Here is an 11,966-nt window from a genome sequence, read left to right as displayed (position 1 = left end):
TTGCAGAATAATAATAATAGTAATAATAAAAAAAAACTGTTGAATTTATTGCACAAAATATGTAACACTTCAAACACAATAATATGTTACTAGTCATAGCATTCTTACTCTGGATGCCTTACTTTCATCGCAATGGACAGAATAATACACTGCTCAAACAAAATAAAGGGAACACTGGTTCATAGGAGTACTGTAGCATAAGTCAGTCACACTTGTGGGATATTGATCTGGCCAGTTATGTACTGTAACAGAGGTGGTTGTGAGTCAGGTTGACCTGCTTTGATGTCAACGAAATTTACTACAGGTGTGCTAGAGAGCCAACTGTGAGACAACCCCAAAACAGGAATGGCTTTACAGGTGGTGGCAACTGGTCGTTTTTCCATCTTCATCCTTCTTGACTGATTTTTCACTAGTTTTGCATTTGAATAGGGTCAATGTTACTACTGGTAGCATAAGCCAGTATCTGGAGCCTACAGAGGTTGCACAGTCCAACTCCTCCAGAATGGCACACCAATACTTTCCATTGCTAAAAAGATTGCTGTGTCTCCCACTGCAGTCGCAAGAGCATGGAAGAGATTCCAGGAGACAGGCAGTTGCTCTAGGAGAGCAGAGCAGAGTGGTAGAAGGTCCTCAACCCAGTAGCCGGACCAGTATCTGCTCCTTTGTGCAAGGAGGAACAGTAGGAGTTTTGCTAGAGCCCTACAGAATGACCTCCAGCAGGCCGCTGGTGTGAATGTCTCAGGCCACATTGTCAGAAACAGACTTCATGAGGGTGACCTGAGGGCCCGATGGCCTCTAGAGAGGGACCTGTGTTCACCTGTAGTAAATTTCGTTGACATCAAAGCAGGTCAACCTGATTCACAACCACCTCTGTTACATAACTGGCCAGGGGCCAGTTTCCCGATAACGTTCACTCTTAGCGAGCTACAAAGACTCCAAAGTAATATCTTACCAAAGTTGTTTACCTTTATAGTCGTGGTTTCCGAACTGTTTCTTGGGAGTTTTCTTACGAAAAGCTAATTACGTCCGACGTACAAGGCACTGTCCACCAAGAAGGTGACATCGATTGCTCAGAAATTGATTTTTCACACACGTGGAGGTGCTTGACAGCGTTAAGAAAGACAGTGCGCTCTTTGCACACCAAAAACATTGCAGAAATATCACCCCCAGGAAAATGTAATTGAAGGTGCATAAACTTAATAGCATACGATGATTTAAAAAAAAATAAAAAAATAAAATGATCTACCATGAATTTGGCTAACAAAGTTTCCATGAGGGGGAAGCGAACTCGCAATCTGCTGATGTGATCAACTATACTGTAGATACCACCTTCTTTGACTGTTACGCCATCCTTCATCACTGCTTGGAAACAGTTCTAGGATATGATTTTAATCTGATTTCATAATAGTAGGCCTATTTAATTGTCTTTAATCATAGCTGATCGACCAGCAGATGCCATTGGTTAACATCATCAATATAAGCAACCCCCCACATTAAACATTGTAAAAGATGGAGGAGAAAAAGAGCAGGAAAAAGAGAGCACCAAGCTTCATGGTGGATGAGACGGAGGTTTTGTTAGAGGAGGTAAGTCTTCACAAGGCTACCCTCTTTTCAAGCTTCAGAAACACGGTCTCTAACAAATCTAAAAGAGACATATGGGAGGGAATAGCCCTAAAAATGCCAGCCTCTGGCTCAGGCGCACCAAGAGACTGGCACAAAGTCAGAAAGAAGTGGCATGATTTGGCCAGCAACGCCAAGAACCGTAGTGCAGTGATCCGCCGGGAACGAGAGAGGACGGGTGCTGGGCCCAGTACAGTACCCCAACTAGCCTCCCTGGAGGAGAAGGCTCTCAGTGTTTTGAACGAGGAGTCGATTCATGGGGTGTCAGGAGGTATTGACGTACGAAGAGGTGATGCTGAGCGTGCATTTTGCTCCTGGGCCAGGCCATCGACACCCCCAAGTGCATCAACATCCCAGGCCCAGCCTGCAGCAGTCTCCCCAGCCAGCACGGAGTCGCATGGGTTCACCACTCCTCCACTAGCACGCACGGCCTCGCTGGAACGCCGTGGGCAAAAAACACACAGGTTGGCACCCTGCCGATGCAGCGAGGAGTTGGTGGAAATTGAGAAAGAAAAGTTGTTGGTGCTCCGTAACATTCAACACCAGTTAACGGAGGCGAATGACATCGCGCTTCAAACGCTGCAGCTAAAGAGGGTCAAACTGGAATTGGCCCAACAGCAGCATGCACTGGCAGAGGCGCAGTTCCAAAGACCCTCCATCTCGGTCCCAGTTATACTGTCAGCCAATGGTAAGTCTATTGTTCGTTTATATATTCTGATGTGTTTGATGTCCTCCCAGTTGCCAGACATTAACATTTCTTATTTTTATTTCTACAGATGCTGAACAGCCATAGTGACACCAGTCACCAACACTGTGTGTGTGTGCGTGGTGGTGTGCGTGTGTGTGGTGGTGGTGGTGTGCGTGTGTGTGGTGGGGGGATTCTAATAAACAGTCGTGAACATCGATGAGTTGTATGTCATTCTTGATCTGCTCAATATCTGATTCTCTTTTGCAACAAAACAAGTGTCTGTGTGATGTGAAATCTGCGCATTGAAATGGCTATCTAAGGGCACATCAATTTCTAAGGACTGAATTTGCAGGAGTCTATATAGGACCTGCCTTGAGTGTGCGTTGTGTGCGTTTACGATATGTTTTTTGCATGAGCAGTGCGAGAAAAGTTCAAAGTTAACTTCTATTGCACATTTACAAACGTCTGAGCCGCACCAAAGTGCTTCACAGTAAAGTGCAGAGAGAGCAAAGAACAAATAAAAGCCCTTAGGGCACAAAACAAGGAAAAGGGCCACAGGACGATGAGTTCAAATAATACAAAAAGGACAGACAATGTAAAAGGTAACCAGAGGACACTGCACAGGCACTTAAAAAGGGAGACCCTAATACTCAGTCAGTAGAAGTTTAAAATCAATGCGGTAGCAGTGGAATGATGCGAGGACCGGGCTAATATGTTCGCGCTGTTTTGTACAGGTGAGTGAGTCGGGCGGCGGAGTTCTGTAAGGCGGCGGAGCTGAGATTGATCAGTGCCCGTTTCTAGAGCATTGCAGTAGTCCAGTTGAGATGTGATGAAGGCATGGATGACTCTCTCTAGTGCAATCTGGAGCAGGTAGGCTTTGGTCTACTCTTAGCAAGGGTTTTTAGATGGAAAAAGCTTTTCCTAACGCACTACTTAAATACAACAAATAGTAGGGTGGGTGAGTATGCCTTCATGCCTTATTTCCCAAAAAGCAATACAATTTCTCAATTTCAACAATTAGCTTGTAGTTCAGGCATTATTCTCAAATAAATTAGTTAAATTATTTGCAAATCCTTACATTCTGTTTCTATTCACATACTACACATCCCAACTTTGTAAATGGGGTTGTAATTCCAATAAATTATTTTGTAAACATTTTAATTTTACATTCATAGTCTTATCAATGGTCCACATAAACACAATGACAAATTATAAGGCACATCACAAACCCCATCAGGTCATGTCTATCGTGTTACAGTTGTTACAAAAAAATAGTGGGATGAATGATTTATCAGCATAGCACCAGTGTGATGAAGCTTTGCATGACAATATGATACATGTGAGCCTGAACCACTTGTTTGTTTGTGTGAAGTGTACCTCTGTATGTCCACTTGTGTGTCTAAAAAAATCCCAATCCAAATCCCATGATACCGCGCAAACAATACCCGTTTGCTCCCAAATTGAACAACCAAGGAGTTGACAAGATGCAGTATTTAAAATTTTCAATAGATTCAGATTCAAAAGATGGCAGCATTCCAAATTGAAAAAAAATCAAAATTCTCAAAAACCTAACCTCAGAAAGATACTTTTTTAAAACTCAATTTTGACCTTACACATGTTCAGAGACGACAAAGCACTCCAATGTAGCCTGGCATAGCCCACCATAAGCAAACTAATTTCCCTATACAGCATTGTGTCTCGGTCTGATACTATTGGACTCGATTTCTCAGGATGCATTCCATCCTGAACAATCAGCGAACGGGGGGGATGGGCGTGTAGTCTCTAGCTAGCTGTCACGACCAAACGTGAGCGATTGGGTAAAATCAGGACCAATCATTTCAAACTTCAACAGAGTTCACGCCTCCTGCCTGAAATCGATTCTGGATTCTGAATGGAGTTGGTCCAGACCCTCTGTACGATATTAGTACGAGGGTTTGGTATGACCAGGCTAACTCCAATGGGGTACACCATGTCATGCAAAGGATACGTGATATGTTGAGCATAAAGTTAGTCTCTGCTGAGGTGCATGAGAATTATGCAATTAGAGATAAATGTTTGTGACTACTGTCTTTTTACTTTCCCTTTTGGTTTTGCTTGATTGTAATTTATTTACTTCATCAGGGATAGTGCACAAGAAAACATTAACCTTGTACAAAATGTAAAAGATATGCATTGTGGCAGGTCATAGCAAATATTGCTAAATACAAATTGCAAATGAACATTCATATTTCAAATTTCAAAAAGTTCCAGTGCATTTGCTTCTATCTGTAAAATGTAAACACACTTATATTTATGATCAACATACCAGCTAGTCTTACATAGTAGTATTTACTTACAATACATGAACTTTAGTTCCTAAAGTTACAAAAACCTTGCTGTCTTCAGTATTCAGTTGTAAAGTCAGACATCATGGCCCAACAGCTTTTTCCCTCAAAAACCATTTAGCCCAGCCTGCTGATTTTCGCAACTTGTAACACCATCACCTCTGTTTTAGTGAGGGTGAAACATAATCACTTAACTTTAACAGAGTTACTGTATTGTTACTGTAATAATACAGAATTACTATAGCTGTGCAGATGAAGTAATCAAGCGTGATGTCAAAGGGTTCAAAACTGTAGACACATTTATTTATTTGTAGCTTACATATCTATATTTATTTCTGTATTTATTTATTTATCCCGTCATTTTTGGTTCTCCATATTCCATTCAGTATTGTGCAGCTGCAGCTCTCATGTAGTTTCCATGTTGTCACTTATATTAATATATAAACATTGCAATGCTGCATCATTGTTATTTTGGACATAAACTTCAGGTTTGGTCTTCGTGGAGTTAGACTTTACACTACAGGAAGCAATGGATGGAAACAGGTAGGCTGACAGGCTAGGCTACAAACACAGGATTTCTATTGTTCCAACTATCAGTAAAACACACACAGTGGTGTCATGTAAGAACCCTGTCCATGTTGCACAGCACTTGTCATGACATTTTGAGTCTGTTAGTAGGCACAAAGGCACAATTTAGAACATGCCCTCATAACATCATTTGTAGGCACTTTGGCTGCTTTAATCGCTAGCCGCTTAACTCGCATCAGACAGTGCCATTTTTTCCGACCGAAAATATTCTGTGAACATAATCAACTAAGCTAAAATTGGCCAGAGTTCTCCTTTAAATGCTACTCTGAATAGTTGAAAAAATAGATTTTACAGTCTATGGGCGAAAAAATAAGCGGCTCTGAAAGCTGTTGGACCCGGAAAGAGAATTACCAGCCTATTATTGCATCATAATTACTAACCGAATAGACCAACCGGCTGCAGAGCCCTATATCTGGGATAGACCAGAGCCTATGGCTCTGACCAGAGCCATATGGCTCTGACCAGAGCCATATGGCTCTGGGATAGACTAGCTACTGTGTAGCGTCATGGAGTCTAGTAATTATGCATTTCATGGATGGATGATTTTTGACATGCCTGATAACCTACTCAAAAATATGAACAAACTCACCTTTACAAGTCATCTACTTATTCCAAAATGAATCAATGAAATCAATTAAAAAAATTAATCAATCAAATTTTTCTGTTTTTAGAAAAAAAAAACATTAAAAAAACGTTGAAAAAAAATAACACACAAATAACACCAACATTCTGATTGCTTTTGCGTTTCCCAACTACAGTGTAGCGTAATGGGTGAGATGTTTGTAACTACATGACATTTTATCACTCCAGATGCAGTAGGACTTCCACCACCAATTGATGAACTGCCCAACTTGTGATTTTATACCTATGCTACATATTCATCAACCTCTTTAGACCAAGTGTGAAAAAGTGAAAGCGTAATTCCAGAGCATTTTCAACACAGGGTCTATTTCACCATAACTAGTTGAGAGCTTTTATTTTTTTTAAAAAAGTCAAAAAAGTCAAATCAGCGTGCACATTTGATCGAATCAGCTGATCAAACATGGCCACTGCTATACCAGACCAAATTGACAATACCAGACCAAGAAGCCATGGCATTTTCTTCCTACAGGTCCAAATATTGTAAAATTGTTTTTAAATAATATTTGTTTTATTTGTAGGGGCCCTAGTACTGCAGAGGTATGGTGCTATTTTGAGCATGATAAGTGGTTTAAAAATGTTCCTTTTGGATACATTTAGCCGCATGCCCTTAACACTTACACCATGCTGAAGCTGGTCCAATTCAGTCATCCTTCTATAGATGTAGTCTTAGCTATCAAATAGCATAGAATAGAATAGAATATATACTTTCTTGATCCTGTGAGGGAAATTCAGTTCTCTGCATTTAACCCAATTTCACCGAATTAGTGAACACACAGCACACAGTGAGGTGAATCACACAACCCAGAGCAGTGAGCTGCCTGCCCAACCAACGACGCTCGGGGAGCAGTGAGGGGTTAGGTGCCTTGCTCAAGGGCACTTCAGCCGTGGACTGGTCAGGGATCGAACCAGCAACCCTCAGGTTACAAGCCTGAAGCCTTAACCAGTAGGCAACGGCTACTGGTTAGGGGGTGTTCGACTCGTTGTCATGGTGAAATGGACCCAGGGTTGAAATCGCTCTGGAATTATACTTTAACATACAGCCCTGCCTATGCAATATATTAAGAATTTACATCTGCATACATATCTGTCCACTAAAATTAAAACATGATTCATTTATTGACCCAAAATGGTTCCCTCATTTGAAAAATAAGCAAATTAACTTGATCATTTACAGTCACACAAATTAACTGAAGGGAGTGACTTAAGTCAGGGTGACTTAAGTGTAGGGTTGACATAACCCATTAGCTGCAACCTCCTGCTGGAGGTTCTTCAGCAATCAGTCTAACTCCACCAGAATCTGAAGGAAATATCTCTCGGCTACTTGATGTATGTGCTCAGTTGTGAACAGGAATGGTCTGCCCGCAATCCTGACAGCCGTGATTCTGGCTGGCAGCAGGGAGGCCAACTGCATACTCAGTGGTGGCAATAAGCAGTGTATCAAGGGTCATCTCTGTGCATTTGGCAATGAAACGGATGAAAGGGCGTATATCGCCTTCATTGGCTGTGTCTAGTGCTAGATAATACTCAGACCGTTGCTCCTTTCGGATGGTAATGGGAGGATAGTTAGCTTGCATCAACACCAGGTTCATTAAGATCCTTGAAGTACGTCCATTGCCGTCCACAAAAGGATGCACATATACCAGCTTGTAATGTGCAAGTGCAGCTAGCTCTACAGGATGGAGGTTGAGTGCCTCATCAGAGTTAAGCCATTGCATCAATTCCTGCATGTGACGCTCTAAATCCTGTGGGTGAGGGGGGATGTGGTGGCCCACAAACACCTGACTGGTACGAAGACGGCCCCCCTCCACAGGGTCTGCATGGCCAAGTACACGGCGGTGTATTTCCAGAATGTCGTTTACTGTGATTGATCCGGAATGAGACAACAAAGTGGTGTTTATGTACTTCAAGGCAGCATCCACACCAATAGCCTCATTTTGCTCTTGCAGGCTCTTACCTGGAACAGCATAACGTGTTTCAATTATATGGCGAATCTCAGACAATGTTAATGTGTTACCCTCAATGGCCACGGTGTGATAAATATGGTGGTAGTAGGTCTCCTCCATCACACGGCGCAGTACAGAATTTCCCTTGGGAATGGACAGGAGTTGGCGCACCTTTTTGTCAATGATACCAAAATGACGTTGGTCAATCTCTTCCACCAGAGGAAGTGTACGGTCACGGCTCACCAAGGCCCGCTTGTTACATGGAGAGAGGGCCAGAGCCTTTGTGTACAGATGATCTGCCCGGACAACATCTTTCTCCTCTAGGATGGTTCCTAGTTCTGTTAGAGCATCCACAAAATCTGGATTCATGTTCAGTGCATGTACTAGGAGTTTGTTAGCTTTCTCCAACTTGCCTTCTTTTTTCATCACTTTAGCCTGCTGGAGGGCAGCTCTTGCTTCCAACTGAGCTTCTGTAAAGGCACATGGCAATATATTAGGTTCAAACTGGCCACATAGAGATCTGGCCAAGTGGTTACATCAAAAAATACAACTTGCCGATGTTATATCCTAAGCATACCATTAATAGGTAAGGTAAGCATCTCAAAATTAGTCAAAATGTGACATTGCTGCGAAAAAGGGCTGCATCCTTCACAGCACTACTAGGCCTACAAATTATGCTGAAAATGTCTTCCAAAATGAATGTTATTTCATAGTTGTGATTCCTGAAGTAGAGTGTACAAGCATATTATTGACCCAGTGTATTGGTATGCAAAGACTTCTGTGAAAGACTTAAGGTGCCTCTCATTTGGCTTTTATACGTCCTCCCTCGCTCCTCGGGCCTCACTGATGTACATAAAGAATGATGGGGTGGCAACAATGGGATAGTCTATCCCTTCTTCTATCTTTTTTATGTAGATCAGTGAGGATCAAGGCCCGAGGAGGTAGGGAGGATGCATAAACGCTGCATGAGAGGCACCCTTAGGCTGGGATTATACTTGCTGTTAGACCAAGTGTAAGCGTATGCGCCCGTGTGCGACCTGCTGTGTCCTGTGTACAGACTCGCTGCAGCATTACGCACCCAACTGGAGGTCTTCACTAGGGGGAGACTATTCAGCTGTGGAAGTTGGCCATGCGCCATTGTTTACTCTCATGATTGCCCCCGTCGTTGATGTCGATAATGCATCTTGTGGTCACTTTTTTGGCAATGCAGACAACGCGTACGTGTTCGTATCATGGCTGCCAGTGCCTCGCGTATTTTGCGGTCATTTGGTGCGTCGGTCGTGCACGTCATCGCAAGACAACATGACGCGTCCGCGAGATGCAATACTGACAAGAAAGTAGGGCGCGATCATTGCCAAAAAAGTGACCTTAAGATGCATTATCCACATCAACGACGGGGGCAATCATGAGAGTAAACAATGACACATGGCCAACTTCCACAGCTGAATAGTCTCCCCCTAGTGAAGACCTCCAGTTGGGTGCGTAATGCTGCAGCGAGTCTGTACACAGGACACAGCAGGTCGCACACGGGCGCATACGCTTACACTTGGTCTAACAGCAAGTATAATCCCAGCCTTACTCCACTCTTAGAGAGAGAGAGAGAGAGAGAGAGGTGTGCTTAGATGATCGCATCTCTGGGCCTCCTCTCCCCTCAGAACATCAGAAAAACAACTGTTCATAAGAAAACAAGTCTAAACTTTAGCTGGTAGACTAGTCAAGTGCAATGCCTGTAGCAATCGAAATCGAAATCACAGAATTATAGTCCAATCTTATATTTACCTTTACTTGGCTTCTCTCTCAAAGGCAGAAGGTCCAAGGAGGCAACAGAAACGGCATGGCTTGATGAGTGGGAGGTGATATACTCGGTGCTTCCCCACAACTGGCAACGCAGGAGGGCGAAGCCTTTCCGTGTCCCACAGCATTGCTCCTGCAGCGCAATGGAGGACAACAGCAACACTAGCATAGAGCCCAGAGAAAGAAGAATAAGGGGGCTCCAGCTCACCGGGATGGCAAAATTAGCTTGACGCCAGATAACCACCGCAGCCATCAAACAATCTTCTTTGTCTGTACACTGAAATATGTCGTAGAATCATTCCAGACACACGGGGTAACTGTAAAGGTAAACCACAGTAGGCGTCTTCGTGGTGATCTGAAATAAACGTTTTTATCTCAACGTTAGCCAACAGGAATATTATTCTAAATTGTCCTGTGCAATATATAAATAGACCACTGTGCGCTATATAAGAAGGTGTAACAGCATACGAGAAGCAGCTGTCAGTGGTTCAACTACGAATTTCAGATACAGGCTTTATTAAAGTTCGTTACCTTAATTATTTCGCTGAAAATCCCTCCGAGACTTAGTTAGAGTCAAGTTCTTGTAATGTTGATGGTAGTCTACAGCTGTTATAGGTCTAGGTCATCATATTAGTTGTTGTAAACAGTCTGCATAGATAAGTAGACTAGATGTGCGCAGGCATAACGTGATTGGCTACTTCTTTTTCTTCTTCTTTATAATGACTGTTAGCAAACAACGTTTGGTGCATTACCGCCACCCTTTGAAATGGAGTGTGATTCTGAATGGTCTGGTTCAGGGGTATTCAACCGGGGGTCCGCGAAAATATTTCGTCTGAAGCATTTTTTTTTCTCTTCCAAAAAAAATAATTTGTCATAGTTAACATAATGTTCAAAAGAAAATCGCTTCATATTCGTATTTAATAACACATTGTAGGCTACCCATGAATCATGCATGTGATGTGATCCTGTGTAACACATTCGTTTTAGTCAAATAGCCTCGATTTGAACCCACAACGTGTCTTGCTGCTTAGCCTGATGTTGTAGGCCTACTCAAAATTCTAGTCAGAATTTCAGTCTGATACTGCTCCACTGGGCTGTGATTATGGGACGTGTTTCAACTGAACCAGGGAAAAAAATGCCTCTTCACTCAAGATGGATAGACCTACTACCAATCAGAGCAGCATCTTTGTTGTAAGCTAATTCAAACAAAGCGCTCTTTGGTGAAGTGGTTGATTACGATACTGTTGATAATCTGTCCATCATCGTATAAAGCCCACCCTGACAGCTCTGGTTCAAGCATAGTTGCGCCACAACGGAGCAATGCCAGACCGAACTTCCCAACCATTGTGAACCATTTATATTGGACTGCTACCTCAACTCCGGATGGGGATCCAGATGTTATGGAGGCCAAATGGCAAAGTATGATTTATCATGTGCAGGACATTCACCAGCATGACACCCCTGCATTTCCGTGCTGTGGACATCCACCTCTGGAGGGGGAACATCGCAGTAAGCACTGGCTAGAACCAGGTACATCGGTAAAATGTTCAAGGTTGTGGTTTATGCTTGATTTATTTTGTTACAGGTGTCCACCAGCTGCAATATATTTGTATGGTTTTAGTAAATATGAAGGAAGAATTTATATTGCTATGCGTCATCTGTGTACAGTAGTACTGGCTACATGTAGTAATGTCAGTAAATCATGTCCATGCAGGCTCAACAGTAGCAATAAAATTGGAGAATATAGCAACTAGGCCAGCGCTACTAAAAGACATACGGCAGCTATCCCCACAGCACCAGACCTACTCATTGGAGGCATTTCACTCCCTCATCCTCCACTTTACGCCCAAACACACTGGGTTTTCCTATCTGGGAATGTACAGTAGGTCAGTGCTATGCAATGTAATAACCCACATGTCACTTCATCATTCCAAATATCTCAGACTCATACTCTGTTTTTTCTTCAGGCTTTTTTCTGGCAGCTCTGCACTATAATCACAAGTCGAGAGGTTGCGCGAACGGCTTCTGGTGAGGAGTGCTACGCTGTGCGCTACCCAAGGTTCCGCAAAGGTGGCTGGATTGTGCGGCCCATCAAGGAGCAGCCTTTGCAGTTTCAATCAGTTCTGTCATATTTTGAGATGTACTTGTCATAGTGCATGAGTAATTGGTAATTGGTAATGTCAGTGAATGTACATGTTTTTCTATAACCCAGGTTATGCACCAGCACTTATGAGAACTCTCCAAGAGAGGTATTCAAGATCTCCAAAGGAGCTACAAGAGTGCACCCAGATAGCAATTTCCTTTGGGCCGGATCCGCATGAAAGCCTTTAGATCCGTATGTAGCGGACCTACGGTATCTGACTGTGG

General features: G+C 42.9%; 1 protein-coding gene across 1 annotated transcript; it reads right to left on the bottom strand.

The window, feature by feature from the left end:
• Positions 1-3,488: 3,488 nt before the first annotated feature.
• Positions 3,489-10,270, bottom strand: ficd (FIC domain protein adenylyltransferase). The gene is made up of 3 exons (XM_062543667.1): positions 10,131-10,270; positions 9,585-9,954; positions 3,489-8,275 (listed from the first exon to the last, which is right to left on the bottom strand). Exons 2-3 carry the CDS (start codon positions 9,850-9,852, stop codon positions 7,197-7,199), a joined length of 1,347 nt encoding a protein of 448 aa, XP_062399651.1. The 5' UTR covers positions 9,853-9,954; positions 10,131-10,270; the 3' UTR covers positions 3,489-7,196.
• Positions 10,271-11,966: the final 1,696 nt, after the last annotated feature.

Source organism: Sardina pilchardus, chromosome 8 (genome assembly GCF_963854185.1).
Source record: "Sardina pilchardus chromosome 8, fSarPil1.1, whole genome shotgun sequence".
In the NCBI taxonomy this organism is placed as follows: domain Eukaryota; kingdom Metazoa; phylum Chordata; class Actinopteri; order Clupeiformes; family Clupeidae; genus Sardina; species Sardina pilchardus.
This window is presented reverse-complemented; position numbering and strand designations above follow the sequence as displayed.